General features: G+C 41.2%; 1 protein-coding gene across 1 annotated transcript; it reads left to right on the plus strand.

Annotated features, from left to right (window-relative positions):
- Window positions 1–3,568: 3,568 nt before the first annotated feature.
- On the plus strand, window positions 3,569–24,411 carry LOC311123787 (NACHT, LRR and PYD domains-containing protein 3-like). Its single transcript, XM_084198019.1, has 6 exons — window positions 3,569–3,741; window positions 18,526–18,836; window positions 19,127–20,984; window positions 22,738–22,908; window positions 23,248–23,421; window positions 23,876–24,411. Exons 2-5 carry the CDS (start codon window positions 18,542–18,544, stop codon window positions 23,402–23,404), a joined length of 2,481 nt encoding a protein of 826 aa, XP_084054145.1. The 5' UTR covers window positions 3,569–3,741; window positions 18,526–18,541; the 3' UTR covers window positions 23,405–23,421; window positions 23,876–24,411.
- Window positions 24,412–24,900: the final 489 nt, after the last annotated feature.

A 24,900-nucleotide genomic window follows, 5' to 3' on the forward strand; every position in this document is an offset into this window, starting at 1 on the left:
AACCCAATTGAAAAATAACAATCAGAGATAGTTAGGCTCAATTTAATTTGGCAGCTCCCTCTTTTGACCTAAATACTGCCTAACTGAGATGAGCTAATCTCTTTCTCCTGGTTATAATCTAAAGATGGTAGTACACACAAAACATGATAGATATATCCCCAGTCTTAACCCATCAATAATTGTTTGTATCAATCTAATTGCTCATAACTAATCCATAAAACCACTCAAAATTCCTCGAGTATACAATTATTATTTAATTGATTACCCTAACTCTGCTACATGTGATCTCATCTCAAATGATCCATTATCAATTATTTGTTCAACCCCCTAGGAAAATCTGTCTCCCCTTCTATTGTTCCTGTCCCCCCTGTTTTACCAATCCAGGACCCACCACAGGCTGGCGCTATTTCCCCAGCACAACAGCCAATGCATACTTGCATCCTAACCAAAATAAATTATCGTACTAAAATTGTCCAACTATTTTGTGTTTTCCCGCTAACCCATTTCAGTTCGCTATTCAATTTCTTTAACTGTTCTCTCTGATTAGGCCCTAATTAATAAAACAAATACTTGCTATCGTTTATCAGCATACGCTTAATGACATTCCTACCATCTGAACTATGTCCTGTCTCTTACATCTCCTCCCCCTCTCCTGCTCCTTCCTGCATTATGGGGAGGCGCGGAAATGTCCCTACAATCTTCCTTCTTAGGTAATAATGTCATTCATACCTGTAACATATTTTCATAGACCTATCTTATGCAACTTTTAATACACGTAAAAACTCTCTCTCTCCACCCATTCCCTATTGAATAAGTGAGTTTTTTCTATTTAACCCCAAAACACACTACAAATAGTCCATTCAACATTACCAAACCAACTACTCCATCGTACCCATTCGATCAACACATCAGCAGTGGAATTTACACTCATAAATGCAGATTGTTACTCCATGCCTTGAAATGATAAATAGATCTCCACCAATAGCATATTACTGATTTCTCATTTTACCCTCTGACACAAAATGAAGTTCCCTCACTGTACTACGATAGCTCTACCATTATAATTAGTTCAATTGAACCCTCCATCTGCTTTGTACTATATTATACATTACGTCTAAAACAACATTACTTATGGTCAGTTTATTCCAATCACATTATCCAACAACGCCACAATCTTAAACTCATATTGGGCGGCAGGCAGTTTAGTGACCAATAGCGCCGCGCCAACAACCGAGAGGTCGCCGGTTCCAATCCCCGAGCCGACCAGGCGAAAAATCTGCCGATGTGCCCTCGAGCAAGGCACTCAACCCCAATTGCTCCAATAAATCGCTCTAGACAAGAGCGTCTGCCAAATTACCAAAAATGTAAACATTCTCTACTTTCTCACCCATGACGCTCGGGTGAGCAAGTTTAGAACATTCTCTCGTCAGATACCCACATGCGTTCCCAGCCATCTCCCAGTCTTTTCTGGCTCCAAACGCCACACTTTCGCTCTCTCCAGCCCCTCCCCTCGCAACTCTACCTTTTTCTTGTCCAGGGGGAACAGACTTTGTGAGGAGCTGTGAGGAGCTGTTTCTCGTTTTAGCGCGTTTCCAATATTCTGCCGTTATTCAAAGAACTTTAGTCTATTTATTTAAATCAAATAATTCCCACCTAATTAGTCAAAGTCGGTGCATATCTATATCTCAACGATAAACCAAATTATTTTGGTCTAATTGTTTAACCAGTATTTTGCAGGGTCAAACGTCAAACATTACATCAAATAATCAACAAAAAAGCCTCAACCCAAGCACCTATAACCAGAATTATGCTATGTCTAACACCAAACGGCACAGTTCAAACATATCAGCTCAACCGTTTCAGTTCAGTCACACAATTCATCACTTTAGTTTTATGTTCCCAATTGTTTTTAACGGGTTATATGGTTTAAGCAACCACAAACCCAACAGTTATCCCCAAATTATACAGTTTGGACAGCCACAGACATCTTAATATACAGGTTTATTATTTTTAATAACCCCTATTCACTATTTTATTTCGTCTGTGATCATTCGTGCACTCATGCATACAACAACACCCAGTGTCCCCCTGACTCTAACCGTATCTAGCCTTCTGATACGTGTCAGTAGCGTAACACTATCTAACATTTAAGTGGCCATTATGATCCTAGCCATATCTCAGTGGATATGTGCCACAACGTTACACTTTGATCAATTAATCCCTGTATCTCACAGTTCCACCATTTGTGGTCCAGAGACTTCAGTATCTTCCTTGATCCTAGCCATATCTCTCTGAATATGTGTCAAAGGAACAATACTCAATTAAAATTTTGGCGCTCCTCTGATCCTAGCCATATCTCGATGGATATGTGTCAGTAGCCAACGCCCTTAGCCAATAATTCCCTGTGTCCACAGTTCTCACCCCTGGTGATCCTAGCCTGGGGACTTCAGTATTTTCTCCGAACCTAGCCATATCTCTCTGGATATGTGTCGGTAAAACAATACTCAACTAAAATTTTGCCGCTCCTCTGATCCTAGCCATATCTCGATGGATATGTGTCAGTAGCCAACGCCCTTAGCCAATAATTCCCTGTGTCTCCAGTTCTCACCCCTGGTGATCCTAGCCTGGAGACTTCAGTACTATTTCCCGATCCTATCCGTACCTAGGCTTCTGGTACGTGCCGGTGAAACAATACTCTACGGTACCAAGGTTTTAACATCACATTCATCACAGGTTTGCATGTCACAATATTGTGCTTATCTACTCATAATAGTTTCATAATTTAGTTCACTTACATCAGACAGGTGTTTCACAAAATAAATTTTAATAAAGCCAATTTGCAGATCTTTAGTTATTTAACAATAGGTATCTGCTTACTTTTAAGTTTGTCCCGGACATTTACCCAGCGAAGTCCCTTCTACCAGATCACGTCGGGGTCACCAATTGTCAAAGTCGCGTCAATTCAAATCTTGTATTAGGAACAAAAGAGGTCAACACGACTTCTAAGATATACTAGTTATTTTAATTAATGCAAAAAACCTTCAATGGTAAATATGATGTTTCGTATATACGGGCTCTCTGAGATACCTCGCAGGGCACCCCAGAGAACTAATCCATTGTTCCAGATTGTTGCTCAAATACTCTGACAGAGAGAATTTCCCACTTCTCTGCTGGCCAATTAGAGTAGAGACTTGAGCGTGGTTTAGACTTACTCAGTCAATCCGTTGATGCATCTCTGTTACCAGGCATATGTCCATATCATAACAACCTGTCATAGTGAGAAGAGCCAGCTCCCTTAGACACCATTCCTACGTCCAAGGAAGGTTCACAGATCACAAAGAACCAGTATATTCCAGCATCTGGAGACACAAATCCCTATCTCCCTTTACCCCCTAAAACAGCTCTTCACATCAATCACAGCTTGCCAGGTGTCACAACCTACATTAGCCCAGTCAAGAATGCATTCTTTCTAAGTTAGTCATCCCATCAATCCAATTATTTAGAAAATAGAACCCAACAGTGTTAAAACAGGTTAGAGCGGTTATCGCCCTATGTCTGTGTCTTTCCCACATAACAAGTGAACTGCCACTGTTGTAAAGTTGGAACAGTCAGTAGCTAATGGATACTTTTGGATACATTGAAACAGAGCTTTATCCCGACAACCAAAGTGTTGCTTTGTGACTAGCCCAATGAACAGGCCTATCAGACCGATGGAATACCAATTGCACCAGTTATAAACAGGTAGTGTATGTGTATTTTAACATTTGAAAAATCGTTTGAAAAATCTGATCTAACAGTTAAATACGTCATGATTTACGTGTTCTAACAGGTCCACAGTGTTAACTAAAATCCGATTTGGATATATTTGGCTGTTTTCGCTGCGTAACATTTAGAAGTTTACCTTTTTCAAGATGAGAAAAAAATTCTGCTAAATGCTCATACTGTAAGCTGGTATAGAAATCGGTGGTGGTAGTTAAAGCCATTTTTAAGTGTAATGCAGTTGATTGGTGATGATGAATATTGGGGTTGACATCCATACATATACTATGATAAAAAAAATAAAAAATAAAATGTCACAGTGTGCAATACATAGGCTAGATGTAGGCTGATTTTGATGGCCGGCAATCACTATATTCTGGATCTTTCCCAACCGGGTGAGTGTGGCGTTTTCATAGTTTTACTCTAAAATGAGACCGACCGCCTTGATTCAGTCTTATGTAGCAACATTTGAAATTGTGTTTTTTTTTTTCTCCATTGGATAAAAGCAGAGACACAGAGCTAGAAAATGGGACATCGTACACTGCATTTAAGGAACAATGGGAAAGTAATTATGCTTTGAAAGTTGATAAACCTGTAGGCCCACTTCTGAGAAAAGAAGAATTGCAGACAATTACATTGATAGAAGATACAATCTCTTTTTTTTTTTTTTTTTTTGGGGGGGGGGGGAATGGATCAGCTTAATATTGCAGATAGATTGTATCTTCTATCAATGTAATTGTCTGCATCACTTCAAATCCCCATGTTTTATTTTATTTTTTATATATATATTCCCCTTTATTACTTTTCAACCCCACCATCCTTTCCCTACTTGGAGTAAATTAGTGAACAACAACGCCCAGGCCTCTACTTCCGGTCTATACTTACTATCTACACCTTATGGACAGAGTTAATTTTACAATAATTCTATATATATATATATATATATATTTATTTATTTTTTTGCTCCTGAACTTCTTCTACTCTCAACCACTCCGATCATTTTCATGATGTCCATCCGGTTTGCTTCTAAATGCCATATCTTTCTAACTGTGCTCTTTCCCAAAAGCTCCCAACATACAACCTATATACTTATTATGGACACAGTAGGCTTACATTATTAGCTATCTTTGTTATTATTTGTTGTTATTTGTTATTAGTCCCATCCTTCAACTCTATTCAATACCTCCCATCTATCTCTTAACACCATCCATATAGGATTTCTATTTGCCATATATATTTCAACCGTACTGTGATGTTTTACAAAAGTTCTGAACCTTTCTATTCTCATTGCTTCTACAGATTGTGAATTAAAAATAAACATTTTTGCTAAAAGTATTATTATATTATTGATTGATTGACTATGACTTTTCAGATCACCCAGTAATGCTATCTGCAAGGTTAGTTCCAGGTAAATATTGCAATCCTTTAGCCATTCCTGGACCTGTGTCCAAAAACAAGCTACAAATGGACAGAACCAAAACAAATGATCTAATGATTCTATCTCTTCACAGCAAAATCTGCAGAGCTGGGAAGATTGTATCCCCCATATAAATAACATTCTATTGGTAGCAAGAATTTTATATAATAATTTAAATTGAAAGATTCTAATTTTTGAATCCGGTGTCGTTTTGCGTGTCAGTTCATAAACACTATGCCATGGGATCGGTACGTCAAAGATCTCTTCCCAACTATTTTGCAATCTATATGGGACGGCTGTCAATCCTTTGGTCCTTAAGTGAAACTGATATACTTTTTTATTTATCACAGTTTTCCTTAACAAATTATGTTCTTTAATGCAAGGCCGACAGCCAAGTTCCTTACTTTCTCCCCCTTCAACTTTCCTCTTCCACTTTTGCGGTAAGGCTGCAATTATTTGGTTGTAATTTTGGGTAGAGCAGACATTTCCATATGTTTTTGTTAGCTGCATGTGCGACATAACTCCACCAGTCCTACCGATGATATCATTTACGAAGATTATAAATTTTTTAAACATTCTGTCAAAAAATAAAGGTTTTTTGTCAATTAGTATATTTGAATTTAACCACAATATTTGTTGCATTATTTGTTCTGTCGTTTCTGGAGGATTAAATTGAAATTGCAACCAACTTTCTATGGCTTGTTTTAGAAATAGTGACATTTGGGAGATTATTTCCTTTTCAAATAACTGAAAGTGAGAGGTTGTAATCTGAATAAAGGGAAAAAGGCCTTTCTTGAACAGTGGGTGAGACAGTCTTACAAATTTGCTTGAGAACCAGTTCGGATTTAAGTATAACTTTTGGATGACTGAAGATTTTAGTGATAGGTCTAATGCTTTAATATTTAATAATTTCTGTCCTCCGAATTCATATTCATTATATAAATATGCTCTTTTAATTTTGTCTGGCTTGCCGTTCCAAATAAAATTGAATATTTTTTTCTCATATAATTTAAAAAACTGTTTGCTAGGCGTAGGCAAGACCATAAGCAAATAGGTAAACTGGGATAATACTAAAGAGTTAATCAGGGTGATTTTTCCACAAATTGACAGGTATTTTCCTTTCCATGGTAGTAAGATCTTATCTATTTTTGCTAACTTTCTATTAAAATGTATTGAAGTGAGATCATTTATTTCCTTTGGGATATGTATTCCGAGTATATCCACATCACCATCAGACCATTTTATTGGTAAACTACATGGTAATGTAAAAATTGTATTTTTTAGTGATCCAATACGTAATATAGTACATTTGTCATAATTTGGTTTTAATCCAGAGAGGTTAGAAAATGTATCTAGATCCTCTATGAGGCTGTGGAGGGATTCTAGTTGTGGATCTAAAAGAAAACATGAATCATCTGCGTACAATGACACCTTTGTTTTTAAGCCCTGTATTTCTAATCCTCTGATATTATTATTGGATCTGATTTTAATAGCTAACATCTCGATGGCCACTATAAATAGATATGCCGATAGTGGACAACCTTGTTTCACTCCTCTTGACAGTTTAAAACTTTCTGAGAAATAGCCATTATTTACTATTTTACACCTAGGGTTACTATACATGATTTTGACCCATTTTATAAGAGATTCTCCAAAATTGAAATGCTCCAGGCATTTATATATAAATCCCAGTCGAACTTTATCAAATGCCTTTTCGAAGTCTGCTATGAATAGCAGGCCTGGTTTCCCATATTTTCCATAGTGTTCTATTGTTTCCAATACTTGCCTTATATTATCTCCAATGTATCTTCCATGTAAAAACCCTGTCTGATTAGAATGAATAATATCCGACAATACCTTTTTAATTCTATGCGCTATACATTTTGCTAGGATTTTTGCATCACAACACTGAAGTGTAAGGGGCCTCCAATTTTGTAAATGGACTGGATCTTTATATTTTCCACTTGTATCCTGTTTCAGTAATAATGAGATCAGACCTTCTTCTTGAGTGTCAGATAATCTACCATTTACATAGGAGTGGTTAAAACATGCTAATAACGGTCCTCTTAGTATATCAAAAAAGGTTTGGTATACCTCGATTGGTATGCCATCCAACCCTGGAGTTTTCCCGGACTTAAAGTCTTTAATTGCATCCAGAAGTTCCTCCTCTGTAATTTCACCTTCACATGAGTCTTTCTGTGTGGCTGTTAATTTGACATTATCAATAGAAAAAAAATCTCTACAATTAGCTTCAGTTAGAGGAGATGGAGGCGACTGAAAAGAAAACATATGCTTAAAGTACTTTGTTTCTTCCTTCAAAATATCATTAGGTGAATTATGGGTGACTCCGTCAATTGTAACCAGTTTCATTAAGTTCTTTTTGGTAGCATTCCTATGTTGAAGATTAAAAAAGAATTTTGTGCATTTTTCCCCATATTCCATCCAGTTTGCTTTATTTTTATAATATATTACACTTGATCTTTCTTGAATAAGTTTTTCCATTTCTTTTTGTTTTTCCTCTAATTTATTCTGAGCCTCTATGTTACAGTTTTTATTGCCATCTATCTGTTCTGTTAGACTTTCTATTTCCTTTCTTAGTATAAACTCTTTTGACCTAAATTGCTTTTGTTTTCGAGATGAGTACTGAATTGCATGGCCTCTAAAGGCACATTTAAAGGTGTCCCATACAATAAGGGGATTCGCTGTACCTATGTTATGTTAGACAAAGAAACCTACGCTCTTCTTTGTCTAAACCCATTCATCATCGTTCACACCCTCTTAAGCTTTAGCCCCACCCATCTCTTTAAGGATTCACATGTGAGGTCATGTGCTAAACAGAGTGAGTAGTGTAGTAAAGATGAAGACTAAAAGTGGTAAAAGTAGTAGCCTAAAATAAGGAACAATTCCATGTAAACAGAAAGTGTCCAGATTAAAAAATATTGTATAAATATTAGATGACGCTTACCCAGACACACTTGTCTAAATTGATGGGGTCATGTTAAAGAAATGCTATAACCCCCAGCCACATCTCGCTAAGTGGATGGGTCCCTACAGAAGGTGTAAACGGTACAGCCAAATGGTTACATGCATAGTAGCAATATCAAAAATAGATAGTGTCAATGCCAGTAGAGAAATAATATACAGTAATAAATAATAATAATATATTAATAAATAATATACAGTATGTACAAGAACATTATCAATAACAATATCAGTGATACTGTTGACAGATGAGGTAGTTACATGCATACAATCAGGGGTAAAGTGGCTGAGCAGCAGGATAAACAAATAAATAGTAGCAGCAACGTCTGACGTGTGTGTTAGGAGACAGTGATGTGAATAGAGGCACTGCAGATAGTGCTGATGACTGGGAACTCGCCCCCGGTGATGAACTGGTCCATCCAAACCACGCATGAACAAGGGAATCTACTGTACCAGTCAAAAGTTTGGACACACCTACTCATTCAATGGTTTTTTCTTTATTTTCAAACTAAATTGTAGAATAATAGTGAAGACTATGAAATAACACATATGGAATCATGTAGTAATCAAAAAAATGTTAAACAAATCTAAATATATTTTATATTGGAGATTCTTCAAATAGCCACCCTTTGCCTTGATGACAGCTTTGCACACTCTTGGCATTCTCTCAACCAGCTTCACCTGGAATGCTTTTCCAACAGTCTTGAAGGAGTTCCCACATATGCTGAGCACTTGTTGGCTGCTTTTCCTTCACTCTGCCATTCGACTCATCCCAAACCATCTCAATTGGGTTGAGGTCGGGGTATTGTGGAGGCCAGGTAATCTGATGCAGCACTCCATCACTCTCCTTCTTGGTCAAATAGCCCTTACACAGCCTGGAGGTGTGTTGGGTCATTGTCCTGTTGAAAAACAAATCATAGTCCCACTAAATCCCAAACCAGATGGGATGGCGTATTGCTTCATAATGCTGTGGTAGCCATGCTGGTTAAGTGTGCCTTGAATTCTAAATAAATCACAGACAGTGTCACCAGCAAAGCACCCCCACACCCCCACACCATAACACCTCCTCCATGCTTTACGGTGGGAAATACACCGTAAAATAAACCCGCGTCTCGCAAAGACATGGCAGTTGGAACCAGAAATCTCAAATTTGGACTCAAATTTCCACCGTTCTAATATCCATTGCTTGTGTTTCTTGGCCCAAGCAGGTCTCTTCTTATTATTGGTGTCCTTTAGTAGAGGTTTCTTTGCAGCAATTCGACCATGAAGGCCTGATTCACGCAGTCTCCTCTGAACAGTTGATGTTGAGATGTGTCTGTTACTTGAACTCTGTGAAGAATTTATTTGGGCTGCAATCTGAGGTGCAGTTAACTCTAATGAACTTATCCTCTGCTGCAGAGGTAAATCTGGGTCTTCCTTTCCTGTGGCGGTCCTCATGAGAGCCAGTTTCATCATAGCGCTTGATGGTTTTTGCGACTGCACTTGAAGAAACGTTCAAAGTTCTTGACATTTTCCGGATTGACTGACCTTCATGTCTTAAAGTAATGATGGAATGTCGTTTCTCTTTGCATATTTGAGCTGTTCTTGCCATAATATGGACTTGGTATTTTACCAAATAGGGCTATATTCTGTATACCACCCCTACCTTGTCACAGCACAACTGATTGGCTCAAACGCATTAAGAAGGAAAGAAATTCCACAAATTAACTTTTAACATGGCACACCTGTTAATTGAAATGCATTCCAGGTGACTACCTCATGAAGCTGGTTGAGAGAACGCCAAGAGTGTGCAAAGTTGTCATCAAGGCATGGCTACTGTCACGCTCTGGCTCCGGGACTCTGTAATTTGAGCCAGGGTGTGTTCATTCGTTGGGTGTATTTCTATGTTTGTATTTCTGTTGGGTTTATTTCTATGTTTGGTCAATGACTCCCAATCGGAGGTAACGAGTGTCAGCTGTCGGCTCGTTATCTCTGATTGGGAGCCATATTTAATCTGTATGTTTTCCTGTGGGTGTTGTGGGTTTTTGTTCCGTTTCGGTATGTTTAACCGTTGGACTTCACGAGTCGTGTTTTGGTTTGTTCGTTAATTAAAATAAAGTCATGTTTGTATCACACGCTGCGCCTTGGTCCGCTTCCTGTAACGACGATCGTGACAGAAAAACCCACCAAGATGGGACCAAGCAGCGTGTCCAGGAGCCATCGCCGGGGAGATCCCTCACAGATCTCCTTCGCCTCCTGGACTGGGTCAAGCCGAGTGAGGAAGAGAGGGGCTTGACATTATGGCAGAAGGGCGAGAAGCTGGCGAGGGACATGGAGACCTGGGCCACGGGTAGGAGAGACGCCCCGAAAATTTTTAGGGGGGGGCTCACGACGGCGGACCAGCAGGAGGCCGCGATAGAGCGGTCCAGTGGGTTGCCGGAGAAGGCCGCCGGGTTACGGGGGCCACTGGTCAAAGAGGGGATGGAGGAAGTAGAGGCACGGCGAGAGGTACTGGCGTGTGTTGCCAGTCCGGTCCGGCCCGTTCCAGATCCCGGTGTAGGGCCAGTGGTGTGTGTCCCCAGTACAGTCCGGCCCATCCAAGCTTCCCGCACCAAGCCAGTGGTGTGCGTCGTCAGTCCAGTCCGGCCCATTCCTGCTCCCCGCATCAAGTCTGTGGTGCGTCTCGTCAGCCCGGCTCTGCCCGTTCCTGCTCTCCGCACCAGGTCTGTGGTGCACGTCGCCAGTTCAGCCCGGCCTGTCCCTGCTCCCCGCATCAAGTCTGTGGTGCGTCTCGTCAGCCCGGCTCTGCCCGTTCCTGCTCCCCGCACCAGGTCTGTGGTGCGCTTCGTCAGCCCTATCCGGCCCAGTCCTGCTCCCCGCACCAAGTCTGTGGTGCGTTTCGTCAGCCCTGTCCGGCCCGGTTCCGCTCTCCGCACCAAGTCAGGGGTGCGCTTCGTCAGCCCGGTCCGGCCCATTCCTGCTCCCCGCGCCAAGGCAGTGGTGCGCGTCGTCAGCCTGGTAAGGCCCGTTCGTCCTCCACGCACCAAGCCAGGGGCGCGTGTCGTCAGTCCGGCTCCGGCCAGCGGGGCTAGACAGGACCAGGGGTACTTTGGGGGGTGGGAGAGGAGGTGGGGATCAAGGCCAGAGCCAGAGCCACCGCCGAGGAGGTATGCCCACCCAGCCCTCCCTTGTTTAGCCCGTATTGAGGCGCGGTCGCAGTCCGCGCCTTTAGGGGGGGGGTACTGTCACGCTCTGGCTCCGGGACTCTGTAATTTGAGCCAGGGTGTGTTCATTCGTTGGGTGTATTTCTATGTTTGTATTTCTGTTGGGTTTATTTCTATGTTTGGTCAATGACTCCCAATCGGAGGTAACGAGTGTCAGCTGTCGGCTCGTTATCTCTGATTGGGAGCCATATTTAATCTGTATGTTTTCCTGTGGGTGTTGTGGGTTTTTGTTCCGTTTCGGTATGTTTAACCGTTGGACTTCACGAGTCGTGTTTTGGTTTGTTCGTTAATTAAAATAAAGTCATGTTTGTATCACACGCTGCGCCTTGGTCCGCTTCCTGTAACGATGATCATGACAGCTACTTTGAAGAATCTCAAATAAAACATTTAGATGAAAACATCTGAAATATATTTTGATTTGTTTAACACTTTTTTGGTTACTACATGATTCCATATGTGTTATTTCATAGTTTTGACGTCTTCACTATTATTCTACAATGTAGAAAACACTAAAAATAAAGAAAAACCCTGGAATGAGTAACTTTTGACTGGTAGTTGTGACGAGTACTGAGGATATGAAGAGGCAATGTGAAGGAGGAGATGTGACAGTAGTGTATATATGTCCTTAATCAGTATGAAGGAGGAAATGTTGCTTACTTGTTGAGCTAAATCAAAGCAGTAATGCATCCTGATGTCTTTGCTTGCTGGTTCAGTAGGGCCCTCCAGAGACAACTGCAGGTCTTGACAGGTGGTCTTGCAGTCAGCAACCATCTTCTGGTAGACAGACCGTTCACTCTGAACAAGCAGGAGATGCTTCTCTTGCTTCTTCAGCTTGGCTGATTTAACATCTTCTGGCAGACTGGCAGATCTGAAGACCTAATAGTTATTCCTATGGCACTGCCAGCACAGGTCTGTCCTGGGCTTAGTGCTTGAGATGTGGGGCAGCAATTTTCTCCACAGATTCCCGATGGAAGACAGCCCGACTACACGAACCTCTGGAAAATACACAAATAATGTGAGATCAATAAAAGTAGTGCCAATCATGTTGGAGGTAAATTAAAATAATCAAAAGACGTGTTGTTTATGCTTTACATACCAAGTGTTGTCATCGATTCCTTGTAGAGATGCCACACCGCTGCTTCTGTCACATGAGATGGCAGCAGCTTTCCACCAAAGGGTTTGTGTCCTGGGTGGCGTCCTGGTAATACTATTGCATTATCCTCTGCGTAGTTGTTGATGAAGTTCACAACTCGCTGCAAGTCCTCGTGCTTCAGGTGTAACCTGTTCTTGCTTGGGCCGGCTCTCTTTCTGATGGGAGGCACAGGACCATTCTCCTTGTATGACTGGTGGAGGACAGTCAGGTGTGTTCTACTGATGCTGAAAGACAAATTCCAGTAAACAAATATTTTTGTCACGCCCTGACTCTGGGGACTCGTATTTGTTGAGTCAGGGTGTGTATTTTCTGTGTTGTGTTTTGCTATGTTGATTTTCTATGTTTAGATCTAGATCGTGTAGATCTATGTTGGCCTGGGTGGTTCCCAATCAGAGGCAGCTGTAGCTCGTTGTCTCTGATTGGGGACCATACTTTGGCAGCCTATTGGCACTAGTGGGTTGTGGGATCTTGTTCCGTGTTAAGGTATGTTGTGTTGTGCTGCCTTGGACGTCACGTATCGTTTGTTTACCAATAGGTGCCCTTCTTTGCGAGGCATTGGAAAACCTCCCTGGTCTACGTGGTTGGATCTGTGTTTGAAATTCACTGCTCAACTGAGGGATCTTATAGATAATTGTATGTGTGGGGTACAGAGATGAGGTAGTCATTTAAAAATCATGGTAAACACTATTATTGCACACAGAGTGAGTCCATGCAACTTATGTGACTTGTTAAGCACATTTTTACTCCTGAACTTATTTAGGCTTACCATAACAAAGGGGTTGAATACTTATTGACTCAAGACATTAAATTTTGTATTAATGTGTAAAGATTTCGAGAAACATCATTAAAGTTATATAAAGAACCATTGCTAGGGTCATTTTAAGATGTCAGGCTTGAAAATCCGTTCAGTCATTTTCGGACAGTGAGGTACTACCCAAACCAGATCAAACTAGACGCATCTGGTTTCAATTGGCCAAGTCACGTCATTTGATCTTCTACCGTGATCTAGTGGATGAACTGGGAATCAGACATGAGATCGGATTACATCAGTGAAAGGGTTACGACTTCAGCTTTCTCCTCATACGTACTGCATATCGTTCCTGTAAAACGATAAATGAAGGCATGGCAGACCCATGGCACGTTGCACATGGTGCTTTCAAGACAACTGGGGACTTGGAAAAAAACGAGGTCAAATCATGACATCAGTGATCTTCAGGTCGGACCTCTTGAAAGAGGCCAGAGTTCCAGACTTGGAATTCCGAGTAGGATGACCATTCAAAATGATTTTATCCCAGTCAGAGCTCATTTTCTTTGACTTCCCAGTTGTCGCGAAAGCACTGAAGTCGGAAGTGGGAGATTTCAGAGTTCCCAGTTGTTTTTGAAAGCCCTGCACTGTCATTTTGAATATTGAATAGCTCCCCGTGTGTTTATACTAGAGATTTACCGGTATGTGTGGTGGCTTCAGCTCAATCCCCTCTTTCCGCCGATGTGAAGTTTTGCGCCTATTCTAGAACATGGGGCTTGTGTAACTGATATTTTTTCTACACATGAGAGAGTAAAACCCGAACCGTGTGAGCTACAAACGAATGTCACCAATATCGAAAGGGGAGACTCTCATGAACATGACAGTTGTTTGGCTCTATGACATCTGCAAGCCTCAGGCAAAACGTGCATAGGGGGTCAAATGTGCCAAAAATAACGTGACCAAAATCGAAATCTTTTTTTCCCCCTGAGTTTTCTTAGACTATGTCTCCTAGATATAAAAATCAAATCGAATCAAATTGTATTGATCACATGCGCCGAATACAACAGGTGTAGACCTTACAGTGAAATGCTTATTTACAAGCCCTTAAACAACAATGCAGTTTTTAGAAAGAATACCAAAAAAAATCACAAAAAATACAATATGAAATAATACGAAATAAAAGTAACAAATAATTAAAGAGCAGCAGTAAAAACAACAATAGCGAGGCTATATACAGGGTTAACCCTAACCCTAACCCTAACACTAACCCTAACCCTAACCGAGTCAATATGCGGGGGCACCGGTTAGTCAAGGTAATTGAGGTAATATGTACATGTAGGTAGAGTTATTGAAGTGACTATGCATAGATAATAAACAGAGTAGCAGCAGCGTAAAAGAGGGGGGGGGGGGCAATGCAAATAGTCTGGGTAGCCATTTGATTAGATGTTCAGGAGTCTTATGGCTTGGGGGTAGAAGCTGTTTAGAAGCCTCTTGGACCTAGACTTGGTGCTCCGGTACGTCTTGACGTGCGGTAGCAGAGAGAACAGTCTATGACTAGGGCCTTCCTCTGACACCGCCTGGTATAGAGGTCCTGGATGGCAGGAAAATTGGCCCAATTGATGTACTGGGCCTTACGCACTACCCTCTGTAGTGCCTTGCGGTCAGAGGCCGAGCAGTTGTCATACCAGGCAGTGAAGCAACCAGTCAGGATGCTCTCGATGGTGCAGCTGTAGAACCTTTTGAGGATCTGAGGATCCATGCCAAATCTTTTCAGTCTCCTTAGAGGGAATAGGTTTTGTCGTGCCCTCTTCACGACTGTCTTGGTGTGCTTGGACCATGTTAGTTTGTTGGTGATGTGGACACCAAGGAACTTGAAGCTCTCAACCTGCTCCACTACAGCCCTGTCGATGAGAATGGGGGCGTGCTCGGTCCTCTTCTTTTTCCTGTAGTCCACAATCATCTCCTTTGTCTTGATCATGTTGAGGGAGAGGTTGTTGTCCTGGCACCACATGCCAGGTCTCTGACCTCCTCCCTAAAGGCTGTCTCGTCGTTGTCGGTGATCAGGCCTACCACTGTTGTGTCATCGGCAAACTTAATGATGGTGTTGGAGTCGTGCCTGGCCATGCAGTCATGGGTGAACAGGAAGTACAGGAGGGGACTGAGCACGCACCCCTGACGGAACCCGTGTTGAGGATCAGCTTTGCTGATGTGTTGTTACCTACCCTTACCACCTGGGGGCGGCCCGTCAGGAAGTCCAGGATCCAGTTGCAGAGGGAGGTGTTTAGTCCCAGGGTCCTTAGCCTAGTGATGAGGAACACTATTTTTTACATTTTAGTCATTTAGCAGACGCTCTTATCCAGAGCGACTTACAGTTAGCGCATACATTATTTTATCGAACCCACAACCCTGGCGTTGCAAACGCCATGCTCTACCAACTGAGCTACATCCCCTGTGTTGAACAATGAGCTGTAGTCAATGAATAGGATTCTCACATAGGTGTTCCTTTTGTCCAGGCGTGAAAGGGCAGTGTGGAGTGCAATAGCGATTGCATCATCTGTGGATCTGTTTGGGCGGTATGCAAATTGGAGTGGGTCTAGGGTTTCTGGGATAATGGTGATTATGAGAGCCTTGACCAGCCTTTCAAAGCACTTCATGGCTACAGACGTGAGTGCTACGGGTCGATAGTCATTTAGGCAGGTTACCTTAGTGTTCTTGGGCATTGGGACTATGGTGGTCTGCTTGAAACATGTTGGTATTACAGACTCAGACAGGGAGAGGTTGAAAATGTCAGTGAAGACACGTCCTGGTAATCCGTCTGGCCCTGCGGTCTTGTGAATGTTGACCTGTTTAAAGGTCTTACTCACATCGGCTATGGAGAGCGTGATTACACAGTCGTCCGGAACAGCTGATGCTCTCATGCATGTGATCGAGATGTGGTTGTCCCACTGGCTATCCTAAGTTGAATGCACCAATTTGTAAGTCGCTCTGGATAAGAGCGTCTGCTAAATGACTTAAATGTAAATGTAATGTTTCAGTGTTACTTGCTTCGAAGCTCGCGGCTGTGCTTCCCTTTGTAGTCTGTAATAGTTCGCAAGCCCTGCCACAGCCGACGAGCATCGGAGCCGGTGTAGTACGATTCAATCGTAGTCCTGTATTGACGATTCGCCTGTTTGATGGTTCGTCGGAGGCCATAGCGGGATTTCCTATAAGCTTCCGGGTTAGAGTCCCGCTCCTTGAAAGCGAAGGCTCTACCCTTTAGCTCAGTGTGGATGTTGCCTGTAATCCATGGCTTCTGGTTGGGGTATGTACGTACAGTCACTGTGGGGACAACGTCATCGATGCGCTTATTGATGAACCCAGTGACTGATGTGGTAAACTCCTCAATGCCATCTGAAGAATCCCGGAACATATTCCAGTCTGTGCTAGCAAAACAGTCCTGTAGCTTAGCATCTGCGTCATCTGACCACTTTTTTTATTGACGAGTCATTGGTGCTTCCTGCTTTCGTTTTTGCTTATAAGCAGGAATCAGAAGGATAGAATTATGGTCAAATTTGCCAAATGGAGGGCGAGGGAGAGATTTGTACGGGTCTCTGTGTGTGGAGTAAAGGTGGTCTGGAGGTTTTTTTCCCTCTGGTTGCACATTTAACATGCTGGTAGAAATGAGGTTATACTGATTTAAGTTTCCCTGTATTAAAGTCCCCGGCCACTAGGAGTGCCGCCTCTTGATGAGCGTTTTCCTGTTTGCTTATGGCCGTATACAGTTAATTGAGTGCGGTCTTAGTGCCAGCATCGGTTTGTGGTGGTATATAGACAGCTACGAAGACAATGGATGAAAACTCTCTTGGTAGATAGTGTGGTCTACAGCTTATCATGAGATACTCTTCCTCAGGCGAGCAAAACCTTGAGATTTCCTTTGCATAGACCGCCACCCCTTGTCTTACCAGAGGCTGCTGTTCTATCCTGCCGATACAGTGTATAACCCGCCAGCTGTATGTTATCCATGTCGTCGTTCAGCCACAACTCGGTGAAACATAAGATATTACAGTTTTTAATGTCCCGTTGGTAGGATATTCGTGCCTGTAATTCGTCCACTTTATTATCAGGTGATTGTAAATTGGACAATAGTATTGATGGCAAAGGCAGATTAGCCACTCGTCACCGGCTCCTTACCAGGCACCCCAATCTCCTTCCGCAATATCTCCTTTTCTTTCTACTGCGAATGACGGGGATGAGAGCCCTGTCGGGTGTCTGGAGAAAATCCCTCTCGTCCGACTCATTAAAGAAAAATTATTTGTCCAGTTCAAGGTGAGTAATCGCTGTTCTGATGTCCAGAAGCTCTTTTCGGTCATAAGAGACGGTAGCAGCAACATTATGTACAAAATAAGTTACAAACAGTGCGAAAAAACACACAAAATAGCACGGTTGGTTAAGAGTCCATAAAACGGCCGCCATCTTCCGGACAGACACTTATGATTTATTTTTTGACTGTCTGTTTTGCCATTTATGAATGTGTTATTCAATGCGCTTCTATGGGCTATAGCAGTAAAGGCCAAATTCAATGTTTCATCAAATTGTTTTATAAAAAAAATGTACCTACAGGGATCCTAAAATTCAAAATCAAATAGCTAAATGATCAATTTTATGACCATCTTAATACAAATCCATATGTTAGCTTAGTAGATATTGCGATCTAAAGGCTCAGACCTACAGGGGTTAAAAAGGCTTTTACACATGTTTAGAACACCACCATTAGATAAAAGATATGACAATTATTTATTTATATATTTTTTATATCCTTTTGGAATGGTAATTGGTAACACGTATTTTATTTCAAACCTAGACTTTCAAACCTCTTATTCCCCAACATGGGGACAATTTTGGAACCAATTCCAAAAATACAGTAAACACTTATTTTTTTTAATAGCTTTTCTTTACCGGCTGTTGCTCTGTCATAGTCACGTTGTTGTACCAGAATCCCACGGTTCTTACCTTTTTTTAACAGGACTAAGTATGTGTTTGAAATCAAAATGTATCTAATGGTAGTTTACAATATGTGTAAATGCCACCAGAGGACATCTGAGTTTTAAATGGTTTGTCCTATTTTCTACTGGGGTAGATCTAAATGTTTTACTAAATATTAAGTGGAAAATAGTAGTAATGTAAGTCATAGCAAATAATAATAGTACTGTTTCTCACAATAGTGCAGATGTTGGGGCCTTGGTCTGGGGGTGTAGATTATGATGCTACATGCTCTGTTGTTTAACAGTTTCCACTGACCTACAATGACCCCATCTATTAAAGAGCGGCTCCTGGCCATTCTGGATGATCTTGGCTCTGAGGAGCTGAAGAACTTTAAGTGGCATCTAACTATAGATAACCTGCTGGATGGCTTCCTTCAGTCCAAGATGGGCCAGCTGGAGAAATCTGACAGACAGGACACAGTGGATCAGATGGTGCAGAAATACAGGGAAAATGGGGCTGTGAAGATCACACTGGAGGTCCTGAAGAAGATGAGCCGTAACGATCTCGCTGAGAAGCTAAAAAGAGACTGTCCAACAGGAAACTCAGAATTCATAGGTGCGTGTGTCTCTAAGGTTTTGAGCAAATAAATATACATTATACTGTATTGTTGAAATAAGAAATTCTATATACATTCTAAAATAAGTTATATACAGTTTGTTATTGGCTAACCCTGTAAAACTACCCCTTTCTTTTAAATGTGCATTAATTTCATGTGCTTAGATTTTTCCAATAACCAGATATAATGTAAAATAAACTAAAAATATATTTGTTTATTGTGTATTGTTGAGCATCTAGAGAACAGCATATGCTTGCCTACTTGCTAACTATTCTATAACCATTGTCAGGTCCTTCGGATGAAGTTGTTGAGAAGTACCAACAAGAACTCAAACTGAAACTAAAAGAGAAGTTTCAGCATGTATTCAACGGGGTGGCAAAGCAGGGCGATAAGCAACTTCTCAATGAGATCTACACAGAGCTCTACATCACAGAGGGAGGAAGTGGAGGGGTCAATAATGAACATGAGGTGAGACAGATTGAGATGACATCCAAGAATCCAGCAAGACCAGAGGCTAAAATCATCTGCAATGACATCTTCAAACAATCACCTGGAAAAGACAAACCTATCAGAACTGTGCTGACAAAGGGAGTCGCTGGCATTGGAAAAACAGTTGCTGTGCAGAAGTTCATTCTGGATTGGGCTGAAGGGAAAGCCAATCAGGATATCCAATTCATAATTTCACTCCCTTTTCGGGAGCTGAATTTGCTGAGGGGGAAAAAGTACAGTTTAGTGGAACTTCTACATAAATGTGTCAGAGAGACTAGAGTGATTGAGAGGGACTTTTTGAATCACATTTTAACAAAATTGCAAAAACCAAGAAACTACAATGAGAGCGAGTACAAAGTTTTGTTTGTCCTTGATGGTCTGGATGAGTGCCGACTGACACTCGACTACGACAACTGTCAGAGCTGGTGTGATGTCACAGAGCCAACCTCCGTGGACGTGCTGCTGACAAACCTCATCAATGGGAATCTGCTTCCACCTGCTCTCCTCTGGATAACCTCCAGACCTGCAGCAACCAATCACATCCCTCCTGAGTGTGTTGACCAGGTGACAGAGGTACGAGGGTTCAATGAGCCACAGAAGGAGGAGTACTTCAGGAACAGATACAGGGATGAGGACCTGGCCAACAGAATCCTCTCACACATAAAGACATCAAGGAGCCTCCACATCATGTGTCACATACCAGTCTTCTGTTGGATCTTAGCTTCAGTTCTGGAGCATGTGTTGAGTACAGATAAGAATGAGGAGATGCCCAAGACTCTGACTCAATTATTTATTGGGTTACTGGTATTTCAGATCAAACAGAAGAATGAGAAATATCACAAGAAAGGTGAGCGAGATCCACACTTGTATAAAGAGAGCTTCATGGCACTGGGGAAACTTGCTTTTAACCAGCTAGAAAATGGCAACCTCATTTTCTATGAGGCAGACCTGAAAAAGTGTGGTATTGATGTCACTGAAGCTTCAGTGTACTCAGGACTGTGCACACAGATCTTTAGGGAGGACTATGGGCCGTTCCAGGACAAGGTGTACTGCTTCGTGCATCTGAGCGTTCAGGAGTTTCTGGCTGCGTTATACGTTTTCCTCTCCTTCAACAACAGCAATGAAAACCCAATGACCAAAGACCAATTCTTCATCAGAAATATTAAAATGAAGTTCACGTTGAACCCTGCTTTCACCTTCCACCAGATTGCAGTGGATAAAGCCTTACAGAGTGAGAATGGACACCTGGACCTGTTCCTCCGTTTCCTTCTGGGCCTCTCACTGGAGTCCAATCAGAAGCACTTACAAGGTCTACTGACAAAGACAAGAAGCACCAGAAGCAGCTCACTGTGCCATGAGGAAACAATCAAGTACATCAAGAAGAAGATCAGGAACACTCCCTCTCCAGAGAGGTGCATCAATCTGTTCCACTGCCTGAATGAACTGAATGACCATTCTCTAGTGGAGGAGATCCAAAGATACCTGCATTCAGGAAATCTGTCCAAAACCAAACTGTCACCTGCACAGTGGTCAGCTCTGGTCTTTGTGTTGCTGACTTCAGAAGAGGAGCTGGATGTGTTTGACCTGAAGAAATACTCCAGATCAGAGGAAGGTCTTCTGAGGCTGCTGCAAGTGGTCAAAGCCTCCACAACTGTTCTGTAAATACATGTTTAAAAAAAATATATATATATATACAGTACCAGTCAAAAGTTTGGACACACCTACTCATTCAAGGGTTTTTCTTTATTTTTACTATTTTTTACATTGTAGAATAATAATGAAGACATCAAAACTATGAAATAACACATATGGAATCATGTAGTAACCAAAAAAGTGTTAAACAAATGAAAATATATTTCAGATGTTTTCATCTAAATGTTTTTGCTTTGCCCACTCTTGGCATTCTCTCAACCAGCTTCACTTGGAATGCTTTTCCAACAGTCTCGAAGGAGTTCCCACATATGCTGAGCACTTGTTGGCTTCTTTTCCTTCACTCTGCGGTCCGACTCATCCCAATCCATCTTAATTGGGTTGAGGTCGGGTGATTGTGGAGGCCAGGTCATCTGATGCAGCACTCCATCACTCTCCTTCTTGGTCAAATAGCCCTTACACAGCCTGGAGGTGTGTTGGGTCATTGTCCTGTTGAAAAACAAATGATAGTCCCACTAAGCGCAAACCAGATGTGATGGCGTATTGCTGCAAAATGCTGTGGTAGCCATGCTGATTAAGTGTGCCTTGAATTCTAAATAAATCACTGACAGTGTCACCAGCAAAGCACCATCACACCTCCTCCTCCATGCTTCACCGTGGGAACTACACATGCAGAGATAATCCGTTCACCTACTCTGCGTCTTACAAAGACACGGTGGTTGGAACCAAAAATCTAAAATTTGGACTCATCAGACCAAAGGACAGATTTCCACCAGTGTAATGTCCATTGCTCGTGTTTCTTGGCCCAAGCAAGACTCTTCTTATTATTGGTGTCCCTTAGTAGTGGTTTCTTTACAGCATTTCGACCATGAAGGCCTTATTCACGCAGTCTCCTCTGAACAGTTGATGTTGAGATGTGTCCGTTACTTGAACTCTGTGAAGCATTTATTTGGGTTGCAATTTCTGAGGCTGGTAACTCCAATGAACTTTCCTCTGCAGCAGAGAAAACTCTGGGTCTTCATTAGATCCAGTTTCATCATTGCGCTTGATGGTTTTTGCGACTGCACTTGAAGAAACTTTGAAAGTTCTTGAAATGTTCCGTATTGACTGACCTTCATGTCTTAAGTCGCTCTGGATAAGAGCGTCTGCTAAATGACTAAAATGTAAATGTAAATGTCTTAAAGTAGTAATGAACTGTCGTTTCTCTTTGCTTATTTGAGCTGTTCTTGCCATAATATGGACTTGGTCTTTTACCAAATACGTCTATCTTCTGTATACCACCCCTACTTTGTCACAACACACCTGATTGGCTCAAACGCATTAAGAAGGAAATAAATCCCACAAATTAACTTTTAAGAAGGCACACCTGTTAATTGAAATGCATTCCAAGTGACTACCTCATGAAGCTGGTTGAGAGAATGCCAAGAGCGTGCATAGCTGTCATCAAGGCAAAGGGTGGCTACTTTGAAGAATCTCAAATATAAAATATATTTCGATTTGTTTAACACTTTTTTGGTTACTACATGATTCCGTATGTGTTATTTCATAGTTTTGATGTCTTCACTATTATTCTATTAAATAGTAAAAATAAAGAAAAACCCTTGAATGAGTAGGTGTGTCCAAACTTTTGACTGGTACTGTATATATCATCAGTTAGAATCCACATGAGCAAATTACATATTCATTGTTGATTCTCAAATGTTCTGCTACATGTACACACAGTTGTCTAAATTCATGTTCATTGTGTTTTACTTTTCAAAGGCTTAATGGGTGTAACCTCACTGTGAAATGCTGTGAAGCCTTGGCCTCAGCTTTCAACTCAACCTCAAACCTAAGAGAGTTGGACTTAAGTGACAACAACCTGCAGGATTCAGGAGTGGAGCTGCTCTGTGCTGGACTGGAGAATCCACACTGCAAACTGCAGACACTGAGGTCAGTAGTCTGTATTAGTTCACTAAAGGGGATAGTTAATTATGTGATCTACAAGTATTTATAGAGGACAATATCAGACTAATGAGTTTGGTCTCAGCTGAATTTAAATGTCATAGTTACCTAACTGCAAATTAATGTTTGGAAGAGGAAGAAATACACAATCTTTTGATATTGTTTATTTTTATTTTCAAGATGCTTTACTTATTGAAGTCAAATGTTTTTAGTTATAGAATTATGTGATTGTAGTATTATTGTTATGAGGTCATTTTTACATGCAAATGTCACCTGCCATTTCCCTTTTCACCACTAGAGGGTGTAAATATGTGATAAAATCTGCAGGTTGTCACGCTGTCTGGTCACAAAGAAAGGCTGTGCTTCTCTGGCCTCAGCTCTGAGGTCAAACCCCTCCTACCTGAGAGAGCTGGACCTGAGCTACAATATCCCAGGAGAGTCCGGAGCGAAGCAGCTCTCTGTTGGACTGGAGGATCCACACTAGAGATTGGAGAAACTCAAGTATGTGGTGAGGGTTTGTGGAGTTTGTGTCAATGCATGTGTGACATGGACAATTTTGGTTCAGGTTTCCTGGGTTAGTTCTAACCATTTAATCAGGGGCGCAACTTTCACTGGGGACTGGGGGGACATGTCCCAGCCACATTCTGAAATGGCATTTTGTGCCCCCCCCCCCCCCCCCCCGATTTATAATTGGAATGTGATACAAAATGAGGCAACGGTGTATACAAAACGGTATACAAAACGGTGTGCTTTAGGACCATGCAGATGCCTCCGAGCGGTCGGGTAGGCTCTTTGGAGTGTTTATCCAACTGGGATTTTTTTTTTAAATTGCCCCCCCCCACTTCTAAAACCAAAGTTGCTCCCTTGCATTTAATATCCAACAAACAATATTTGAACTGATATCAGTGTGTGTATGTGTGTGTTTTACTGAATCACTGTTCTGCTTCTCTTACAGTGTTGACCACTGTGGAGAGTACTGGCAGCTGAAAAAATGTAATGTTGACTGCTGTGAAGAAATGTGAAATGTGTTATTAGTGATGAAACAGGAAATAGCATAACCTCACTAAGAGTCTTTGTCAAGTTACTCAACTGGTCAAATTAAATATAAGCTACCATTTTAAGGAAGTAGAATCAGACACTATTCCCACTGGGCACTGGGCACAGACATCAGTTCAACGTCTTGTTTGATTTACATTTGGTTGAGCTACTAACCTGAATTCAAACTGAATTCAACAAAAAATGTCACCCTGTCATTGGATTTAGGTTCAAAGTTAGGTGAAAAAATACAAACTTCCCTTACGTCGATGACTTTTTGCAAATCCAAACTGTTTTCCACATTGATTCAATGTCATCACAGACATTTGTTTTTTTTATGACATGGAAACAATGTTGATTCAACCAGTTTTTGCCCAGTGGAATGTACTGTATAAGCTTGAATACAAAGGTCATATAAAGTTTAGAATTTAGATTAAAAGACGATAAATGAAATACAAAAAAACATATTATTTGCAAGTATTCTCTTTTTTTTTTTTTTTTTTGGGTAGATCAGCTTTAATATTGCAGATAGATTGTAACTTCCATCAGTGTAATTGTCTGCATCACTTCCAATCCCCCATATGTTTTTTCTTCTCGCATATATATATATGCATATATATATATACATACACATATACATACATATATACAAATATATATATATATATATATACATACATACATACATACATACATACATACATACATACATACAGTGGGGGAAAAAAGTATTTAGTCAGCCACCAATTGTGCAAGTTCTCCCACTTAAAAAGATGAGCGAGGCCTGTAATTTTCATCTTAAAGAAGAAGTTACACGTCTGTGAGAGCCAGAAATCTTGCTTGTTTGTAGGTGACCAAATACTTATTTTCCACCATAATTTGCAAATAAATTCATAAAAAATCCTACAATGTGATTTTCTGGATTTTTTTGTCTGTCATAGTTGA

This window comes from Coregonus lavaretus, assembly GCF_964263955.1.
Source record: "Coregonus lavaretus genome assembly, contig: HAP1_SCAFFOLD_1103, whole genome shotgun sequence".
Taxonomy (NCBI): domain Eukaryota; kingdom Metazoa; phylum Chordata; class Actinopteri; order Salmoniformes; family Salmonidae; genus Coregonus; species Coregonus lavaretus.